At 44.1% G+C, this 22,812-nt stretch overlaps 1 protein-coding gene across 1 annotated transcript in view; it reads left to right on the top strand.

The window, feature by feature from the left end:
* The window catches only part of cdk6 (cyclin dependent kinase 6), a 51,679-nt gene that overhangs the window by 19,921 nt on the left and 8,946 nt on the right, over positions 1-22,812 (top strand). The window contains exon 5 of the mRNA XM_084080680.1: positions 14,946-15,055. Coding sequence (XP_083936806.1) covers positions 14,946-15,055 — 110 coding nt within the window. The remainder of the gene's footprint in view (positions 1-14,945; positions 15,056-22,812) is intronic.

Here is a 22,812-nt window from a genome sequence, read left to right as displayed (position 1 = left end):
TGTAGATTTGCTATTTATTAAAACCTTTGAAAATGTTCGCCTACAATAACTTGCCCAAAATGGGGACACCAGGTTGAAAGTGATTTAACTTTCAATGGAAGTCAGTGGGGCTCTGATTTTGTGAGGACCCCATGGAACCCCCTCAAGGACCCCTGGCCCTGGGGGTCTCCGGACCCCACATTGAGAACCACTGGTTCATTTGATAGAGACGGATACAAATGGACCAACTGAATACACAACCATTGTCATTGTGTTTGTAGTATTACGCTCATTTACAACACCGGTCCTGAAGAGGACCTTTGATAGAGCAGAAGAATAACAAAGAAAAGGAACACTAATATTTGGTGACATGTTAACAAAGTATAAAATCTACAATATGTTGACACGTACAACAATAAAATATCCAACATTATCACGTACCCAGCATTTATTTTACCTTTGTAAGAGGAGTAATAAAAGTGCATTATAACTTTGTGCGGATTGGTGATCTGTCATATAACCCAGAGGGATTGTATGGCAGCTGATAATCTATGGAAGGTAAAGCCATATCTACGTGTGGGGATAGATGGCAGAATAACCGATCGGCTAAATTGGCAAAGCTGGCAGAATTGACACTGAGAAACCTCTGCTTAACCACCCAAACCCTACTTGAGTTGACCGGGGTCCCTCAGGAGTCTTTACTTGGTCCCCTCCTTTTTTGCCTCTACACCAAATCCCTTAGCCGAAAATAGCCGTTGATTTGCTATTTTCACTAAATGTTCACAAATTTTCACTGAATGTTCGTCTGTTACGAAATCCCCAGAATAGCGATGCTAGGGTTCTTGTGATTAATAGCTTTGACCGTTGAGCTCAGAAAGATCAGATTAAGGAACTCACCATGTCAAATGTGGACAAAACTCAGCCGTCAAACATGGTTACTATTGATGGTTTGGTAGAATTCACGGCTGAGGAGACGCTGCAGTTAGTTTATGCAGATGCGAAGGAACCATGCCGAGTAGAACACGGAGACCTTCGATGAGGCGGGCAAGCAACACATTGGTTATCTTCAGTGTTTGAGCCAACTGACGGGTGGAAATATCCGTTGGGACTAGACCTTTTTCTTTTATTGCAGGTGGGAGTTCCTTGTTGACAGTAATATCATACAGTAGTTATCATACTAGGGCTATGTTAACTGGCTTTACTGACCAAGATGGTACATTTCATCATTGAAATTCGTTCCTTAAAAAAAAATCGATACAATGACTGCAATTGTTCGGGCATGACATATGAGCCCTCACCCGGTCGCTTGGGGTGTTATGCCTGCCCTGCACTCGGTTGGATATACTCATGAGACGATGAAATGCCCAGGTAAATGTTTAGATAGATCAACTAATACTCAGGCAGCGACAAATGCCCAGGTGATAGTTTATACAGTATAGGCCTCTATATCGACTAATGACACAGAAAAGTAGAAAACCATATAGCATAAAATAAGGTTCATGATTCCAAGCAGGACCTTTTTAGGGACCAATATATTAAGCACACTATAATCTTCGTTTCAGTTCTATATAGAGGATGTTCAGTCTATTATAATGTAATTGCATTACCGGAATTTAAACTGATCTTGGCTGGAACTTCTTGAAGGGTCCCTTATAAAAGCCATCGCTTAAGCCTTACACCAACTTTGCTATTTGTCACTGTTTGGTTTCCTTAGAGAAACTTGTTTCTATGGTTGTCATGCTCTTTATTATTCAGAGAATAACCATCATGGTCACCATCTCGATTGAACATCCTTTTTCACTTCCTATATTTTATATTTGTGAATGATGGGCCAGGTAATTAAGAAGAAGTGCCATTTTAAGCCAACTCAACCAACATGCACGTGGTGACACGCTGGGGTACACAATGTAGAGCCAGTGCAAGCTAACCCTGTTAACCCCTATGCTCTGGCATTAACCGTGTGTGTGTGTGTGTGTGTGTGTGTGTGTGTGTGTGTGTGTGTGTGTGTGTGTGTGTGTGTGTGTGTGTGTGTGTGTGTGTGTGTGTGTGTGTGTGTGTGTGTGTGTGTGTGTGTGTGTGTGTGTGTGTGTGTGTGTGTGTGTGTGTGTGTGTGTGTGTGTGTGTGTGTGTGTGTGTGCGCGTGCGTGTCTTTGACCATAGCTGCCATGTGGTTTGTGAGGACGTTGGTGTTCATTCAAATCTTTTATGATGAGGAGGAGACATTTTCACATATTCTCTAGCATAGCAGTTGGACTGTTTGCCTGGGAATTCACCTTAGGGCCTGACTAAGAGATACTGAATACCCCCAACATGCACGCATACATACAAACACACACAAACATTTAGGCACGCACACACACACACACGCAGTAACTCACTCATACACACGCACACTTCCTTCCTTATTTGTTCTGATTTAGAGGAGGTGCATTGTGTGTGTGTGTGTGTGTGTGTGTGTGTGTGTGTGTGTGTGTGTGTTGGAGGGGCTGATAGGGGGATTCCAGGCTCAGGAACATTCATCTGGAACTGGAGATCCCGTGCTCACATTGCAGCACACACACACACACACACACACACACACACACACACACACACACACACACACACACACACACACACACACTTCCATTTAGCGTTTCCTCTTACTAATACAGGCAAATTCACAGTGCATACATAAAGTCTCACACACACACACACACACACACACACACACACACACACACACACACACACACACACACACCTATGTGTGCAATCTCTCTCACACATGCGCACACACACACGCACATTCTGTTATGGAGGATCTTCCCCTTTACCCGACAGACCAGTACTCACTTATTTAGTCACCTAGTGGCCATGTTACTGGCAGACAGATGGTCTTCAGAGAACTGTTGCTGTTTTAAACTAAGCGCACACACACACACACACACACACACACACACACACACACACACACACACACACACACACACACACACACACACACACACACACACACACACACACACACACACACACACACACACACGTACACACACACACACGCGCGTACACACACACACACACACACACACACACACACACACACTCCCCTCTCACTTTCAATGTGATTCATTAACAGCTTCTGGAATGACGAGACAGACAGGGAGAGCATTTGCATAAAGCTGTCAAAAGAGCCCCTTAAGTTTTTTTTTCTTTTCTTTTTTCATTCCACTAACTCAGTGGTTCTCAAAGTGGGGACCCCCAGCGGTCCGTGAGAGGGTTCCAGGGGGTCCTCAGCAAAGTTAGTTAATGTAACGTCAAGATCAGTATGAAAATGGCATGTTCATGCATTCCGTTAATAATTTACTAGAATTATAAATGGAAAGTTTTTCGTACTTTCATGCGATGTGTGGACACCATAAGTATGTCATGCACAAGTAGATAAGCTGTGTGCTTCACTGTGAGAGTGCATGATGAGTGTGGCTCTTGCTTATGTCTAAAAAACGTTGTGACTGATGGCCCCATTGAACGCCATCAGACACACACACACACACACACACACACACACACACACACACACACACACACACACACACACACACACACAGCCCCCACCCATCCCTATACCCCCTCAACCGCCCCTTATAACACACACACACACACACACACATATTTCCTTCCCTGTCTGCTCTGATTGGGTCACGAAAATAAGTTATGGGAGGGGTGTGTGTGTCCACACCCCTCTCAAGCGCCACTGCTGAAAGTAAGGGGGCAGAGAGAGAGAGAGAGAGAGAGACCACCCATTAGGCTGGTCCACGGGGCCAGATTAGGCTGCCCCTGGCGGTCCCTGGTGGTCTGTTGCCTTTGTTGATGGTCTTATAATGACCCCGGTCTTGCTTGAGGCTCATTGTGCTACCTTGAGTGACAGGCGGCAGCGTAAAGCTGACATGTTAAGCTGACGCACCAGAGACGAGGAGAGGGAGAGGCAGTTATTCTTTTTGTTCGTCGGATCAAAATCTCATAGATACTGGTAAAGTGTGTGTTGGAAAAGACGATTCTTTTTTGCGCTCGAATCAGTGTTGATTTCGTCGACTAAAACTATGACGAAAAATGTTCGTCGACTACCTTTTTTTCACTGACGAAAACTAAATAAAAACTAAGCTACGATGACTAAAACTAAGACTAAATATATTGACAATTTCGACAACAAATAAAAACTAGACTAAAATGATTGTGAGGGACGAATGGAGAAGAGATCCAGTAGAACTAATAGACAAGTCGACTCATTTTGTTTGGTTGCGCTCGGATGTTGCGCTCTGAAAAGAGCAGATCTACAAGCTAACAATGAGTCGCGCTGCGACTCGCGCTGCGACTCGTTGTGAGCTTGTAGATCAGCTATTTTCATAGCGCAACCAAGTGTAAAATCGGGCATTACGACGCCATCAAGGCACCGACAAAATACATTTTAGTCGACTAAATCAAATGTAGATTTAGTCAACTAAAACTAGACTAACAGTAACACATTTCAGATAACTAAAATATGACCAAAACTAAATGGAATTTAATTTTAAATGACTATGACTGAAACTGAATCAAAATTTGCTGTCAAAATCAACATTAGCTCGAATGCAGTCCTTGACCAAAGTAATCTGGTCATTACGGAGTGTTCAGTTTTCAAGTTATCTACTTGCCAGCGTTAGAGCGAGAGATGTCACTGTACTGTTGATAAGCCAGCCCACATGTCCATTTGTAGTCAACAAAGGATAGACCCGTCCAACATATCTCAGTTGTGCCAGTGTCAGTTGACCAGATGTCGTCTCCTGGCTTGTTTTCATAATGGTGACCTCCAGCGACCCGACCAAGCTCATCTCTTCTGTATGTAGCGCTTACCGGATTGTCCCATGAAACCCATTAGGTTCCCTTTCCCCAGCACATCATGTGCATGTTGTTGCGTTTCGAATTGCATTTGGAAAACCGATTGTTTTTATGTGAGCAGTTGTTGCCAGACACATTTGTGTTTTCGAGTTCAAAACCGAAATAAGCCGAGAGGTTGTCGCAATGTGCGACAATTGTCTGGAAATATACCGGGGGGCCTTGTTCAATCCTTTTATCTTAAGTGGGCCTGGTATTGGGTTATGGCCAAAAAAGAGTAGGATTGTATGGGGTTTTGAGCCTCATTTCTATCATATGGCCCCTAAAGCAGACTGACGATGAATAAACAGCTTCCATTTGATTTGATAAAACTGAACCAGTGGCCCTGAAGCAGAAAAAGGAAAGCCATAAAGGCCATGTGCAGCTGACTATTAGATCAAGGATTACTGTTGGTGATATTAAAAGCATAAAGAGGGGTGCTTGAATACAGTCTGGGGCTGACCGAAGAACATTCGATGTGTTCATGTGGCTTATTTTTTATTTTATTTTTTATTTTTTTTATAGGTTAAGCAGTCGCTATTCATTACCTGACAGATGCGTAGAGGTTTACCATATTGTCCCACTCGCTGTAGCTAACAATTTGTTCTCAAAGTGCACACCTACAAATGGAGAGCCACACCAGGGTGGCAATGGCTCAGGAGGTAGAGCTCCCCCAGAGTCGAAGTGTCCTTGAGGAGGTTTGTGCCTTGCATGGTTTCCTCTGCCGTTGGTGAGTGAATGGAATGCTTATTATATATATATGTGTGTGTGTGCACGCCGAGCGTTGCGAAGTCACCAGTCACTTCAGACTCAGCGCCGTCCGAGTTATGTTCCGATAGGGACAGAATCGTAAATCCCCCCCGCCGCGGGGGAGTGCGGGAGGTGAACTCGGCGAAAACGAGCACTCCTTTATCAATCTGACTGGTTTTGCAATCATAATATATATCTGCGAGTATGTTCACTCACAGCAACCACATGACTTGGTCATATAGTATCTGGTGAACTAGAATTGGAACAGACACTTTGGGTTTTGCAAGGTTTCCTGCTTCCTTGTTGTGCAGAGGAGTCTAATTGTTACCTGATAAAAGGTATTTTCGCCACCCCAGAATCCCCTGCCTATCGGCCTCCCAGTGCGTCTTCACAGAACAAGACCCTCCATACTGTATCTCACACGACATTTCAACAAAATTGAAACCAGATTTCCTGCTTTCCCAGCACTCAACGAAAGAACGACTTCGCGCAGTCTGGAATTGAGTGTTCGATTCCGGATCTGCCATTTCCTATCCACAAGCCTCCTCTTTTCAGTTTGAAAAGAAAGGAGTTTAACCTCTTAACCCTTATTTGACCAAGGTCTCCCAGGGCTCTATACTTGGTCTGCTACTTTTTTCCCTCTTCACCAAATCACGTCACTGCAAATAATGTATGAGCTTGAAGATCTGCTATTTTTGCCGAATGCCTGCCCCAGAATAGGGACACTAGGGTTCATGTGGTGAAAGCTGTGAGTGGGTGGGATATGGGGGGGACCCCATTGCACCCCAACTGTTTGAGGTGGCAGAAATTCACATTGTCACTTCCACAGAGTGATTCATATCATAGACAACAGAATCTCATGCCACATATAGAAAGGGACTTGCCCGTTTAGAGATAGTGAGATTTCTGGGAGCACATTTGAGTCATAATGACAATATCATACACTCAAAAGGCAAGGAGACCTTTTGTTTTACTTAATGAGAGGTGGTGGATAGCCAGAAAAGCATGGTGAACAGTTTGGTGTCCTCTCCCTCCTGGACTTATTAATGATAATCTGATGACATACCAACGGATATGCAGATGATTTCTTTGTTTGTGAAACCACATGGTTCATAATCCCTCACTCATCACTGTATCACTCTTGTTCTGTATTAACAGGGTGCATTTTTTACACTCCGCATCCGAATTAACCCTCATGATTTTGCTGTGCGCGAACACATTTCCTGTAGACTTTGAAAATGACGTCAATGACATCTGTTTAATTCTTTTGTCATTTATCTCATTCTCTCTTATTTAGGTCATCCATTTTTCTCCTCCTCTTAACTTTGAGCCCGTTGCCCTTGTGGAAAAGCAGCGTATGCTGGCATCACTCCCACGTCATCACCGGTTGTGTGACAGAATTCGGCAATAGAGAGACTTTTGAAAGTGGGATTCCTCAGCCGTGGCCAGGGATGAACTGGAACTGCTGCTTTGCTGAATCCATTTCTTTGTTTGATGCCAGACAATGTGCTTCCACTCTGCAAGGACATAGAGAGGGAGAGGGGGAGAGAGAGAGAGAGAGAGAGAGAGAGAGAGAGAGAGAGAGAGAGAGAGAGAGAGAGAGAGAGAGAGAGAGAGAGAGAGAGAGAGAGAGAGAGAGAGAGAGAGAGAGAGAGAGAGAGAGAGAGAGAGAGAGAGAGAGAGAGAAGAGAGAGAGAGAGAGAGAGAGAGAGAGAGAGAGAGAGAGAGAGAGAGGAGAGAGAGAGAGAGAGAGAGAGAGAGAGAGAGAGAGAGAGAGAGAGAGAGAGAGAGAGAGAGAGAGAAGAGAGAGAGAGAGAGAGAGAGAGAGAGAGAGAGAGAGAGAGAGAGAGAGAGAGAGAAGAGAGAGGCAGAGCAGGCAGGGCAGGCAGGCAGGCAGGCAGGCAGGCAGGAGGCAGGCAGGCAGGCAGGCAGGCAGGCAGGCAGGCGGGTCAGGGAAAAACCCTTGCACAGCACACAGGAGAGCACGTGCAGCGCACTCTGGGAATGTTAGATATCTCCTCAAACGGCTCCGCATGAGAAAAAAAGAGAAGGCCAACCTCTGTGCTCTCACTGCAGCCGGCTGCAGAAAAAAGGGGGCTGGTCCCAAACTGACATAAGCAAACACACACATACAATACAAGTGCGCACACACACAGACACACGTGCACGCGCAGGCACACACTCAGAGAGTCACATCTGCATTTACACACACGTACGGGCGCTCATGCACACACACACACACACACACACACACACACACACACACACACACAATGCACAGTGCAGGTCTTATTTGGTATTTCCTGTGTAACCCCTTCCACCACCAGTGTGTCCGGTGGACAAGCAGTAGCCACCGCCCCCCACCCCCCCCCAGCCCCTACATGTACACACACACCTTACTTCAATACTCTTCAGTCTATATTAATTATCGACGGTCTTTTGGCAACCGTCCAGGTGGGGAAAAGGGGGACTGGTGCGTGTGTGTGTGGTTGTATGTACACATGCACACGCTGCGGCATCTGGATATTAAAGTCTTGCCTGTACCAGCAGCGGCGAGAGGAAGGGGGGGGGAGAAAAAATTACAGCATATATCAGGAATTTTCCAGCTAATGATGTGCGGATGTGGTGGTGCTGGGGAGAGAGCCACTGACTGAGCTGTCTTTGTTTCGCTTGCCCAGGGCCCCACGCCGCATTCCTGTACGCTGTGCATACTTTGGCAACAGTTGTCGTGCCCCTTTTTTCTCTTTTACTGTATACAGTTAGTGCGCCGCTCTTGCACTTTCCTCACTAGCCACGACGCTAGCAGCCTCTCGCCGTGTCCTCTCTCTCTCTCTCTCTCATCCATGTGCTTCTCTCTTTGGTTCTTTGTACGCCCCTCTCTCGCTCTTTCCTCTCTCTGTGTTTCCTTTCCTTTCTTGGCCCAGTGCAGGGTATTGTTTTTGTGACTGTAAATTGTCCTATTTAAACAAATAAAAACAACACAGGGGAAAGAGTTTTTTGGGAGAAGTGAAATAATGGTGTTTACAACATGGCTGACTGCTGGTGCTCTGAAACGGGGCGCCTCTGGAGACACAACATCATTGCCTCGACTCGACTCTCCGAGCGCATAGTTTCACACAGATTACTCCTAACATCCGCTCTCTCCGTTTCTGTCTCTTTCCCCACTTACTCGAGGCTGCCTTTGATGCCATGAAGCCCTTTACTGTTTTCCGGGGAGATTTGGTTTGGACATTTTTAATTGGCATTGGAATTAGGACCTCTCTAATGCAATCGAATTCCAACCCACGTCTACCTATGGCCTTTTGACAGCAAAGACTTACTCCACCCCACACAGTCGGTCTAGTTAAGGCCTAGTCTAGCAATGCGCAGAATTAGCAAAAACAGGTTAGCTTTAGCTTATTGTAACTGTAAGTCAAGAGAACAAGACGGTTCAAATGAACATTACCGTGAAAGACAATTACTTGTGTTATGCATGTGTACTCTATCCGCTTGTGTGCGTGGGTGAGCACGTTACATGTATCCATGTGTGTGCTGTAGTGTGTTTGTAAATGCACATGTGTGTCTGTACTGTACGTGCATGCGTGTGCAGTTATGGATGTACTGTGTGTGTGTGTGTGTGTGTGTGTGTGTGTGTGTGTGTGTGCAGAGGGGCTGCGCTTTCATCCAGGGCTCCCTCAGAGAGGCGGAATGTAAACATGGGGGCCCCTGGCCAAGCTCCATCAGAACCAAGAGTCTCAGGTCCTGCACCACTCGGCCCTCAGCCACACACTCCTCACATCGGTTTGCAGGGAAAAAGGGGGAAATCCATGGGGCGAGGGAGAGATATGGCTGCTGTGATGGGGGGCGTTGGGCAGGCGGGGGTTAATTACAGGACACAAAGTAGGTAAGAGATTGGTGGGGTGGGGGGGAATGGGGATGATGAGAAGTAGGGGTCATTTCGAGGACATCCAAGTTGCATGACCACAAACTTTGATCGTACCTCGACCACAAACGCACATGCTGCCTGCGGACACACACACACACACTCTCTCACAAACGCAGGCAGGTGTCGGCTTTGTCACATGCGAGCACACACAATTGTGCGCGTACGTACGTACACGCGCCACCCACCCACTCACTCTATTGTAGCGCTATGGCTGCCGGAAACCCATGCGGAGGGCCCAGCGATGTTTGATCCGGATGCTGCAGGTCATACGGGCCTGGAGGTCCCCGTCCAGGGGTTCTTGGAGGTCTTCTGGGAGGGGGGGTGCCGGGTCGGCCATTTCCTCCCTCTCTGGTGAAGCAAAGCGGGGAAGAAAGCGCAGCGGAGAGAAGGGAGGGAGGGAGGAGGGGGCGCGAGAGATGCTCTCAGCAGAAAGGAATGCACAGAATGTTGTCCTTTAATCTGGAGTCAGCCCTCTCACTTGTTCAACCAACCCCTCTCTCTCTCTCTCTGTCTCTCTCTCCAAGGCTGTCTTTCTCTCTGTGAGTCCGTCTCCAAGTCTCTCCCCCCCTCTCTCTCTCTCTTTCTCTCTTTGAGTCTCTCTCCCAGACTTCCTTTATCTCTATGACCTCCTCCTGGTTCTGTGTTACCAGGCGGAAAGGGAAGGAGGGGAGATATAGACAGATGGAGACAGACAGACAGACAAGCTTCCTCACTTACACTGCAAAATCCTGAGTGTTATTTTAACTCAGAGCTGAGGTGCCCTCTGTCCGTCTGCCTGACTGTCCTATTTACACGTGTGTGTGTGTGTGTGTGTGTGTGTGTGTGTGTGTGTGTGTGTGTGTGTGTGTGTGTGTGTGTGTGTGTGTGTGTGTGTGTGTGTGTGTGTGTGTGTGTGTGTGTGTGTGTGTGTGTGTGTGTGTGTGTGTGTGTGTGTGTGTGTCGTTTTGCACAGCCTGTATAGAAGACATTGAGAAAGACAGGAGGGAAAGGAAGGAAGGGGGAGGGAGGGACCGATAATGCCTGATTTACACTTAGTTGCACTCCGGTGTCACGCACTAAAAATAATAGATCTACAAGCTTGCGACGTGTCACCGCTGTGCTGCGCTGTGAGCTTTAAGATCTGCTATTGTCTGTGTGCAACACCGGCGTGCAACTATGTATAAATCACCCTTAATGCTAAGCAGAGAAAGAGAACAAGAAGGGTGAGAAAGCGAGGCGAAGGAGAAAAAAGAATGCGAACGTGGTCAGAAGTAGAGGACGGGAAGGGGAGGGAAAGCAAAAGAGGGCAACATTTCAAAAAAAGAGAATGTCCTCTTTTCTTTTTGCAGCAGCCCGTCTCATTGTTTGAGTCACTTAAGTCAATAGCGTTGTTAAATCGTGTGTGTTTGGGTCATGTTCTCCTCACGGTAACAGCTTTGAGGTATTTAGTTTCACAGACTCTGGACTGGTTTATATACAGACATTTGGTGCGTTTTATGGAGAGAGTGAAACACGTGTGTGTATTTATGAATGTATCTGTATGTGGATGTGTGTGTGTGTGTGTGTGTGTGTGTGTGTGTGTGTGTGTGTGTCTCTGTATATGGAAGTTCGTCTGCGGGTCAGTGTCGAGATGGAGGCAGGAATAGATGTTGCAAACGTCTTTACTGCAAGTCCGACCTACTGTATATGTTTTACAGACATGGACACACACGCGAGCACGTACACACACGCACACAAGGATGACATAGCATCAGAGGTATTTTAGAAAGGGGGGGGGGGGGGCTTCTGGTCTTTGAAGGGTAGAGGAAGCTTTTTGCCGGGTGGAAAGCCATGTCTGACAGTAGCCTGTTTGTGCCGAAATGAAAATAATCATCCCCAAGGTCCACGTGAATCAGGAAGGCATGGGATCAAGCATGATGTACATGATGCTGGTATTGGCACAGTGCAAAATGGATGAAAACAGCAGAATATTGTTAAATATTGGTTCACAAGCCTAGTACCACTTGGTAAGCTTAACTTCCCCCATACAAACTATATATATATTAGTGGTAACGTGTGTGTGTGTGTGTGTGTGTGTGTGTGTGTGTGTGTGTGTGTGTGTGTGTGTGTGTGTGTGTGTGTGTGTGTGTGTGTGTGTGTGTGTGTCTCTGAATACTGTATACAGTATGTGTTTATATAGTGCATGTTTAGCACTTCATAGGTTAGGTTCATAGGTATACTTACAAAGGTTGGTGCAGGGGCTTTTTCAATCCTAATGACACCGACTCCATTAATCCATGTCACTTTCATTTTCTAAAAAAAACAAAAACTGTTGAGTGTGCACTGCTAGGAGGTTACCCAGGGTTATGCCCTGTAAAAGGCCAGTTAATTGTTAAGCCCTTATCCTCAGGCCCTTATATTTACCCCTGCTAGCCTAGGTTTGGATACCGATGGTATTGACGAGGCCTGCCCTTCTCACCTACCGTGTTCTTTGTTATATCAGTCTAAATAAAGATAAAATACTGTGAATGCCCACACTATTTTGTCAGTGTGGGTTTCTAGGAATTGCCTGAAAAACCCATACAGGGTGTTCACTCACTAGTCTGAAGCAAATTCTTGCCTGGCAACAACACTTATTGCATTGATGCTTCCTGTGTGTGTGTGTGTGTGTGTGTGTGTGTGTGTGTGTGTGTGTCTATATATGCCTGTGCTTGCATGCTTAGTATGTGTGCACGTGTGTGTGTGTGTGTGTGTGTGTGTGTGTGTGTGTGTGTGTGTGTGTGTGTGTGTGTGTGCAGTTGCTGACTGTGATGTCAATGTGTGAGTGTGTTTGTTTGTGGCCAGGTTTTCAAATAAACCATTCAGAGCGGCGGATATACCCCACGTTCTAGATCTGTGGTTCTTCCTAGAAGGCTGCTGGTGTGCATGCAGACATGCGTGGCTTTTAAGTTTTCTGTGCTGGAAACTAAATGCATCAGGGCTGAAGTGACATGCGTGGGCCCCACCGCCAAAGACACCTGACTAGCACAGGAAAGGATTTGATTGAGTCATATACCTCGCGTATGCAGCCATACACATAGCCATACCCGAAGCTCATTCTGACTTTTTCTATAGCTTTGTCTTTGGCCCACAGAAGTAGACGTTCATCCTACATTGAAAGGGTGCAGACTCGTCACGGGTGTGCAAAAATGAGGAAAGAGGCCAAAAAGAGAGAAGGTGATGGCTCAATTCTAGGGTTTCCGAAGTGAAAGCACCAGTGACATCTTGTTACTCAACCAATGTTTCATTCATTGTTTACTGCGAGGTTGCAGTACTGTTAAAAACTGTCAATGGCAGTCTGTTCGTACATTTTAAGAAGCGGTCATGTTTGTCCCCTATCTGGTCACGTGGCGCTACCGACACCGCTCGACCAATTAGACCCAGCTTCCTCCCTGATTCCACTAAAGCAGGAAGAATGAGGATAAAAGTAGGCCTATCACACATCTGCAAAATGGAGGCCCCTTCCTCTAAAAATAGTCTGACTGAAAACATGACCGCATTTCTTGTCAAGCTCTCAGTTAACTCACTGAAAATTTTCAGCTCGGAAATAATCTATTTGATCCATGGTCAGATAATGAGTTTAACTACACTGTCCGGGGGTTTCTCCTCTTGCTATGATTCAAGTAATTCTATTAACTGTAAGGAATGAGATTATGAAGATGATAATATGTCGATTTGTACGTCAGTTTAACTTCAAAGCAACTTTCGCCAGCCGGGGAATTTCCCAGAGGTACCGGAGCACATTAGGATGTTCCACATTCACTGTTAAAAGACCTAACAATTTGTTGAATTGACCCTCTGAAGACCTTGTTTGAATTCCTCTCAACACTTCCGTTCATGCAAGCATGTAAAAGGCATGCTAGCTGCTGACACATTTCAAAAACCCAGGGTCATTCGTGCAGTGCGCAAACAATCCAAGTAGGCTTATTAAGATATTGCAGTGACACCACGCTCTTAACTTGTTGCTTACAAACTTTATCCTCAGACTGTAAGATAGTGATAGCAGTTAGCAGTACCGGGGTGGGAGGGTGAGGGGGCCTACTGCAGCCAAAAGCTCTTGGAAAAATCTGGAGTTAAGAAAAGCACCTGGAACCATTCCACTCTCTTGCTAGGGGTCACTGAGTTTTGTCTGGAGGCTTTCCCTACTGTAGCTGTTAACAGTACTGCTGCTCTCCTGCAGGCTAACCACACACACACACACACACACACACACACACACACACACACACACACACACACACACACACACACACACACACACACACACACACACACCTCTCCTAGCTCCCAGCAGAGTACAAGGACAAATTTGGAAACTGAGAAAAAAACGGGTAGTGTTAGCGGGCTCCAAAATGGCCGTTGTTTTACCTCAAATAATTTAGCTGCTTGGTTACCTGGAGAAAGAGATTCAAGAAGTGTCTTTTTTGTAAGAGTGTTGGTATTGCATTGGTCCCATTATCTGACACCGGAAGTCATTTAATAATAATCATTTAGTAGCATTGGTATGGTGTTGGGCTTGATTTACATTATTTTATTGTCATTGGTACTACAAAACACACACACACACACACACACACACACACACACACACACACACACACACACACACACACACACACTCTCTGTAGTATATAGTAGGTCCCTGGTGGCTTGCTATGGAAAGACTGTGTGATGTAGGTATACCAAAACAGGAGCAGAGACCTGCCCTGCCAGATATGATTTCATGTCTTATGTAACCTGTAGACGGGGACAGAGAAGCATTGGTCCAGTGTGTGTGTGTGTGTGTGTGTGTGTGTGTTTGCAAGTTACTGCATGCCAGAGCTGTCACCACCTCCATAAGCCTGCCTGATTTATACTATGCACAAAATGTATACTAGGTATAAATCAGGCTAAAATCTTATGTACGATGGTGTCCCACTCCGAAAATTGCACCTTTACCATCTCATAACGCAACATGATGCGATGTTTTGAGTTGGTAGATCTGCCATTCTTGCCGCTGGACACGGTCGTACGGCGGAAGTATCAATTAGGCATTAAATGCTCGGTCGACGTGCATCACGACATGAAATGTTGTGATGTGGCTCAGACCTGTAATGTATGATGTAATTAATATATACATATATATGTTTTAACAATGTGTTTATTGATAAATGTTTTACTTAACAGTGACGACATCAAAACACTCTCATACATACATACACTCCAGCATACTTCTCCCTACCCCAACATCCCCTTAACAAATAGTTGTACAAATACATACCAACAAACATAACAAAAACATCATGTAATTATTTTACTTACTAGTGCAAACACTGCGCATTATTTGACTGTGTGTGTGTGTGTGTGTGTGTGTGTGTGTGTGTGTGTGTGTGTGTGTGTGTGTGTGTGTGTGTTCCTCTAGGTGGTAACACTGTGGTACCGAGCACCAGAGGTCCTGCTCCAGTCCAGTTACGCCACACCAGTGGACCTGTGGAGCGTGGGATGCATCTTCGCAGAGATGTTCAGAAGAAGGTGAGACCCAGAGAGATACACTAGTCTTTTCGGGCAATTTCCATGCAAATTTGAACTACAAGAATGACAATAGTGACTCGTTGTTAGACCATCAGAAATCTACGCACACCGATAGTATCTGGTGACATCTAAATGCAATGTAGTTGCTAGAAAAGGGCAGAGACCAGCCGCTAACAAACCCACGGCTACAGCTTTGGGAACCAATCCTGTCACTGCCCCAATATGAATAACCTCCATAAAGTATTTGCATAGGTTCTGCAATGTATATTCTTTTGCCCCAGAAATATTTCCACCCAATTTTAGCCCCTACATTGAATTTTGATGTTGCCAGAATGACCAGACAAGGAATTAATTGGCATAAAGACAGAGAAGCAAAAGAAACCCCAAAAGAATGACATACTGTATTGATAGTGTAGCTCTACGATTTTTTTGGCTAGGTAAGATTGGACCTTTATATACTTAACACTTAGGTGGGCAATTTCTATGTTTTTGAACTGGATTTGCTGTTAAACAAAATGCATGTGTAACACATACCAGTAAACAACATATCATTATGTTATTTTAAGAGCATGTTTTGGCGTGCCTTGAAAACCTTTGATAAAACATAAATCTGCCCTGAAAAGGAGATTTATTTTGCATTGAAACATGTACACAAATCCCTTTCTTTGGCTTATAATTATCTGAAGCATTGCTTTTAGTCTACCCAAGCACTGCCCCTATCCATCTTTGTGACCACACATCAAAGTTATAGCCACTTGCATTATATAAATGTATATTCATACCTAGACTGAAAATGTGCTATTAAGCACCACTGCGTATTCTATTTTCTATAGTGGAATCATCAGTTTTCATTCATTTGTTGACTGTATATTTGTACATTTGTCCATTTGTAACCAAATGCCATTTGGGTAGATTTGGTTACATTTGCACATTTTCAGAGTTAAATTAACGAGTATTTTACTTTGTACAAGTAAATAATCACAATAATTCCTCCACTGACTTAAGGTCCTCACACTGGTCTAGTTTCACAACTATATCACACCAAACATTCACAGTTACACAGGTGCCTGCTGGCTCCTTCTCACTGTGGTACACCATGGGGAAAAGCAGAGAGTCTGTCACATGAGATGCATTCTTCTAAAAGTCAGGGGATTGCCTGAAGAAGACCTTTCAAGGTCGACACGTTGGTATATTCCTTTAATAAATGGTCCTGCATCGTGGTAATGAGTGTGCGGCCTTTTCTTCACTTTTAGACCCATTTACCAAGGTCAACAACACCTCATCAATATTGGCGTGCTCCTGTTCGTTTGCCATGAGATGCATTATTCACCACCAGAACTGGAGAGAACCGAAATTGTGTCTTAATTTGTTCTAATGGTTCTAGTAACCCGGCTTCACACTGCTTTGCCTTATTTGCACCAAATGTCCTTTTATAAACATTTTGGGGACATCTAACTCATTTTGGTTGAGCAGGTCACATACAGCAGGAGTTCAAGCAGACTGTTGTCACTGTAGTATGTGACTAACTACTGGGGACGTGCAGTAGAACAGTCATTTTCAACTTTGGGAGTGTGAAAATGGGTCCATTTGGTTCCATTTCTTACACCCTAAGAGTCTGTAAGGCCTGTAAGGGTCCATTTGGTTCCTAACTATCAATCATCTAGCTGGGGACCCCGTGGAACCTCAAACATTATACCTCCTTGATGTGTGGAACATTTCCCTTCATAATTAGTTCATAAATTATAGCCATCAACAAGAACAAAAGATTGTTGTTGTGTAAATTATTAGTCTCCAACTGTGGTGACACCTGGCAGATGGCTCACAAACAGAGAGCAGTGGCATTTCGGTTGGCTTATCAAACTATTACAGTAATGCTGCTGTGGTTGTAGCATGCAAGTCATTCATTCAGTTTGTTGGCAGTGTTGCCAGATTCTGTGAGAGAAACAAGCAACCAGGTCTAGGAAAACCAGCCCAAAAGAAGCGACTATGGGCCGCATGAGCACTTTAACATATACATCAGCTGTTTGAAAATCGCAGATCTACAAGCTCACAACGCGTCGCATCGCGACGCGTTGTGAGCTTGTAGATCGGCAATTTTCAAATAAAATCTTGTGGGGAAATTATAAGAAGCAGATCTGGCAACGCAGTTTGTTGGTGTAGTAGGTATTTGTCAGTTTGTGGTCTAACGTACTTCGCACTCCAGAGAGAGAAGCTAATAACGGACCATTTTCCTGAGAACACTTGGCCTGCTCGCTTGTGCGTGAATGTAAATGATTTCGAGGTCATTCAGGGCCGTTTCATCTTCTGTGCCATGCAACATTGTATTTTGTTTTTAGCCAACTTGAATGAATGGTGTTTAGGCAAATGAGCTAGCCTGCTAGCAGTGGTGTGCTGCAAGCTAGATAAGCACAGCATTTATTGAGGTAGGGCTGGATGCCAATGGGGGCAGCAATGCCAGTAATTTATGTTTCCTTCCCCAACCGTCCCCACGCACGAGCAGGCACACACACACACACACACACACACACACACACACACACACACACACACACACACACACACACACACACACACACACACACACACACACAGTCTTAACATCTTGCACACTAGACCACAGGTGGGAGTCAATGGAGTGTGTGTGTGTTAAATAAATCCTACTGGGTCTTCTGATCCATTCAGAAGGAAAATCCTGTGTATCTGTACCCCTGTTTGCACACAAAGTAGTGTAGACCCCAGTTTTATATGCATTAGGACACAGACACCCATTCGATAAGAATATTTCATATCTGTGACCCCATTCTACGCTGTAAAATGTAGTGTTTATGTTCAGTTATAATTTAACTCTTGAGTGTACACATGGAACCAAATGGACCTGTTTGCATACTGGTCCACTTGATTCTATTTGTACACTCCTTGAGTTACAGATCTGTAAGGGTCCATTTTGTTCCTAACTATCAATCATGTAGTTTGGGAGTGGGACCACCTGGAACCGCCTCAAGGACCCCTTGGGTGTTTAGGGGTCGATGCACAGACCTGTCACAATTATTACATAATTGCAATTCTTTGAGATAATCGCAATTATTTGTGCATAATCGTCAATTGTTTCCATGTTGAAACATGTTCATACATTTTCAAAAATGTTCAGAAATAGTGGAAATAGCATTTCCACTATTAAGGTTTTGTAGAAAGCATAACGTTATTAAATATGTCAGTTATTTCTTTGTATAATTTAGGTTATTTGTCATATCTGCCCTGTGCAACTTCAAAGCCTAAAAGCCAAACTGGGGTGGAATTTGTATTCATATGTTCCAACGACAAAAACGCAATTTCATCGTCAAGCGAAATGTCATAATCGTGACAGCCCTATCCATTCATAGGAATGATTATAGTTGCCCACTTCTCCAAAACTCAATCAGTACTTCTATTCCCCTTTAGTCAGATTAGAATAATTAATGAGGTCATATAAATATGCAGCTGACAATTGAAGTGTTTATACATACATTGATTTACCTTTCATTCAATCATATAATAATGTATTGATGGACCATATAGTCCATAGCTCATCCACAGCAGAGCCTCAGGCATTAACTTTGGAGAATGTCACCTCGACTATATTTAGCCTCTTGTTCTCCCCAGGCCTGATGTGAGGAGCTCTCTCTCTCTCTCTCTCTCTCTCTCTCTCTCTCTTTATTTAATTTCATTCTGCATGTTTAAATGGAAAGAGTTGTGGTCAGTGCCAATATCAACTCTGCCAGTACTTCTCTAACACCAATGTGTGACATTGGTGTTACACATTGGCCACACACACACACACACACACACACACACACACACACACACACACACACACACACACACACACACACACACACACACACACCAAGAACCTCTCCCTGGTTCCAGATTTTAGGTCCAGAGACTTATGGAGGGAGCATGAAAAAAAGATATATGATCCATTCATTCACTGGAAAAAATCTTTTTTTAATCAAATGGACCATTGTGACTGTAACCCTGGCATAGGGGAAGTGTTGAGTGGGGGCGGTGACTTTGGAACTGTGGTCATCTTGTGACATTTTACCGTTTGCCTTGCTGTTAGAAGGTGACATTTGAGTGAAGCCAAAACAGAATAATCTGCACTTGTCTCTTTTTTTAACGGGCTTCTCTCCCCTTTTGTGTTTCGTCTTTATTGACCACATTCACACGGCGGCCATTTTGCTCTTTTCTTCATACTCGAGGTGGGGCGGGGGGCTTGGCGTAATTGAAGTAAAAGCAAAATGGACACCATGTGAATATGGTCAATTAAGACCGTGAGGAAAGTTGGGAGGCGACCCAAGTGCACAACGCTCTGGTGAGACTCGGTCCTATGTGGATCTGGTGGGACTCGATGCTACAGTATAGGCCTGCAGGAGTACATGTGGATCTGGTGGGACATAATATTATAGCCCTACTGTATGTGGATCTGGTGGGACATACGCCCCTATTCAGGGACCACATGCCCGCCCCTACTACCGTTAAATAGGGAGAATTGGAGCTGCGCAGCCCCTATATGTTATTCTAGCACCTGCTAGCACCTGCGCTCCCCTTCCCCCATTATGCCGACGCCGTTAGTTGCGCGTGGGGGTGTGGCCGTGGGCGTGTTGTTGCTATATCCCCCACATTGCCATTCTGCAGACACACATGGGTACGGCTTTGGGTGGGGGGATAGTGCATTCTAAAAGCACCCGCCCGTTTCTGAAACCACCCGCCAAGTGCACACAGACACTGCAATGGCTTTGTGCCCGTGGACCATTAGCCGTGTTGCCATCCAGCCTTGGTGAGAAATAAGCAACCGCAGGTCTATGAAAACAAAAAGAAGCAACTATAAGGCCACATGAGCACTTCAAACTACTAACTAGAGCTTTCATATCCCCTAAATATTTTAGCCCGGCTCGACTAATAATTGACAAATTAGACCCAGCCCAGCCCGTCAGTCATTTTTCTAAAGAAGCTTAATTGCTGCATTAAATCTTGGTAATTCGTTCAGAACAGGAGTCATTCCACCCTCAACAGTCTATATTTTATTTAAAAAACAGCTTGGAGCAAATAGGGCTATATAAATATATACACTGCCCCATAACCATTTTAAGAATGATATTCGGTTATTATACGAAATATATACTTTTAATTGATATATTTTCGTTTTTTCCATATTGCTCTGTCATGTCTTAATAAAATCATGCTTTCAGCAAGCACAAGCAGTACAAAACAGTTCGGATTGCCAGCGCAGTGACAGAAAACAGCTGGCTGATTGATTGATTTGACCTACTTTTGCGCTATGGTGATTATTAGCTGCTTAGCAGCTGTGTAAGAATAGTATTTTAAAAAAACGTCGACCCGGCCCAGCCGGTGCCGACGGGCCGGGTCTGGTCCCGTTGGGTTTGGGCTAAAATCTTAAGCACTTACATTTTTTATAAGATGATCGGAGTGTGTTAGTGTGATTTTCATTTTGGCTGCTGTCTCATTAAACCCATGCTGCGGGTGAATATTATATTATATATTATATATATTATATTATTATTATTATATTCCCCACGTAAACGCTACGTTCATGTTTACTGTTAAAGCTTCTCAATCTTTTCAGGCCATCGACCCCCCAAAATAACCATATTTGAACTGGGGACCCCCCCATTTTGTTTGACTATTTATGTACTTGTTCCACAGATAAATATTGTGAAAATAGCAGATCTACAAGCTCACCAGGCGTTGGGTGCTCCATTGTGGTGTTGACCCACAGGTTGAGAAACACTGCATTAAAAGCTCCAAGCAAGTTACATGTCTATGTTGTTGACCACGTAATGTAATATTTTTGGTTTAGTGTTAGGCTACTCCGTGGCGCGCGCGCGCCTCATTGTTATACGCTGTCCAAAATAACAGATCTGTAAGCTGTTGACACGACATGACGCAGCGTGTTGATAGCTTGTATGTCTGTTATTTTGGGTAGGTAGTAGAGATGCGCGGATGGCCTCTCACGTCACCCGAATCCAAATGTACAAATTAATTATCCGCCCGTTATCCAACCGCAATAATTATATTATCCAATTTAAAAATCCGCATCCGCACTAACCGTTTTTCCCGTATGTCAAAATATTATTATTTTCTGGTATTCCCCGTTATATTTTAGTATTAGTTGTGCGATGCGAGCACAAAATGCATTGATTTCGCCTATGGAAATGTCAGTGCGTCTTTTTTCTTTTTTTTAAACCGGTGCTGCGCTGAACATTCTGTGCGGCATCGAACATACAGGCATCCAACCAGTGGTGGAAAGTAACTAAGTACATTTAATTAAGTACTGTACTTAAGTACAATTTTGAGGTATTTGTACTTTACTTGAGTATTTCCAATTTCCAATACTTTTACTTCTAGGCCTACTCCACTACATCTCAGAGGCAAATATTGTACTTTTACTTCACTACATTTATTTGAAAACTTTAGTTACTAGTTACTTTTCAAATATAAATGATTATATTATGAAACATACATTAACCACTTTAGCCCTATTTTATACATAGGCTATTTGAAAATAGCCGATCTACAAGCTCTCAACGGTGGCATCGCAACGCCTTGAGAGCTTGTAGATCTGCTATTTTCAAATATTTTAGTACTTTTACTTTTGATACTTTAAGTACATTTTGATGCCAATACTTTTGTACTTTTACTCAAGTAAATTTTGAATTCTGGACTTTTACTTGTAACAGAGTATTTCTATATTGCAGTATCGGTACTTTTACTTAAGTAAAGAATTTGAGTTATTTTTCCACCACTGCATCCAACATACATGCGGCATCCAACATACAGAGCAAACTAGCACCGGTTTAAAAAAAAGAAAAAAGACGCATTTTGTCATCGCATCGCACACTGCTCTACACACTCACACAGACACAAGCACGCAGAGATGTAGCTATTTTATGGATAGATATAGGCTATTAGATGTCATAAATTTATTTACCGCAATATTTCACCCGCGGTTTATCCGATATTAATTAATAATTATATTTGATTGACCCGAACCCACCCAAACCGCGGTTCGCAGCAATGTGTCTGGGTTTGAGAGGATATGATTGATGTAAACTTAAAGTGTAGCTCTGTTCGGGATTACTGAACAAAGGTGGATGATGAAAGATAACGGGGACAATATGGATGTATAATAGTTAACTTTAACTGCGTCACTTCAGAGGAAACTATGGAGCAACTTCACACCCCTGTTTACACACCCCTGGAATCCATTAGAATGGTGGAAATAGAACAATAACAGCAAAAGTGAGTACATATAGACCTTTCCTAAAACTGTCCCATTTATTATACCCATGTGCTACTGTATGTCAGTGTACCACCGCCAAGCCCTGTGGTCGACCAGCTGGAGGTCCATGGGTGCCTGTAGGAGCGTTGTGGCAACATGATGTAATTAATTATTTGGGAGCAGCCGTGTGTACCAATAGTATAAATATTTCAAATGGCTTTAAGTTTCATAATACTATTCCGGATCTGACTAATATGACACGCTTATTGTTAACACAATAGGCTACAAATTAATATAAAAATGTATTTGGATAAATAAAATAAAAAAGAAGGAAAACAAGCCCAATGTGGCTTATAATAATCAGACCAGGCAACAGTGCAGAGGGGGAGATAGGCTAGAGCATATATTGGATCGGGGATGACGGCGGATGACGGCTAGCGCAGTCTTCTCTTAAAGGCAATGGCTTCTGGCACGGTGA

Source organism: Gymnoscopelus microlampas (genome assembly GCF_963454915.1).
Source record: "Gymnoscopelus microlampas genome assembly, chromosome: 15".
Taxonomy (NCBI): domain Eukaryota; kingdom Metazoa; phylum Chordata; class Actinopteri; order Myctophiformes; family Myctophidae; genus Gymnoscopelus; species Gymnoscopelus microlampas.
The sequence above is the reverse complement of the archived record's forward strand: the minus strand, read 5'-3'. Positions and strand labels throughout refer to the sequence as shown.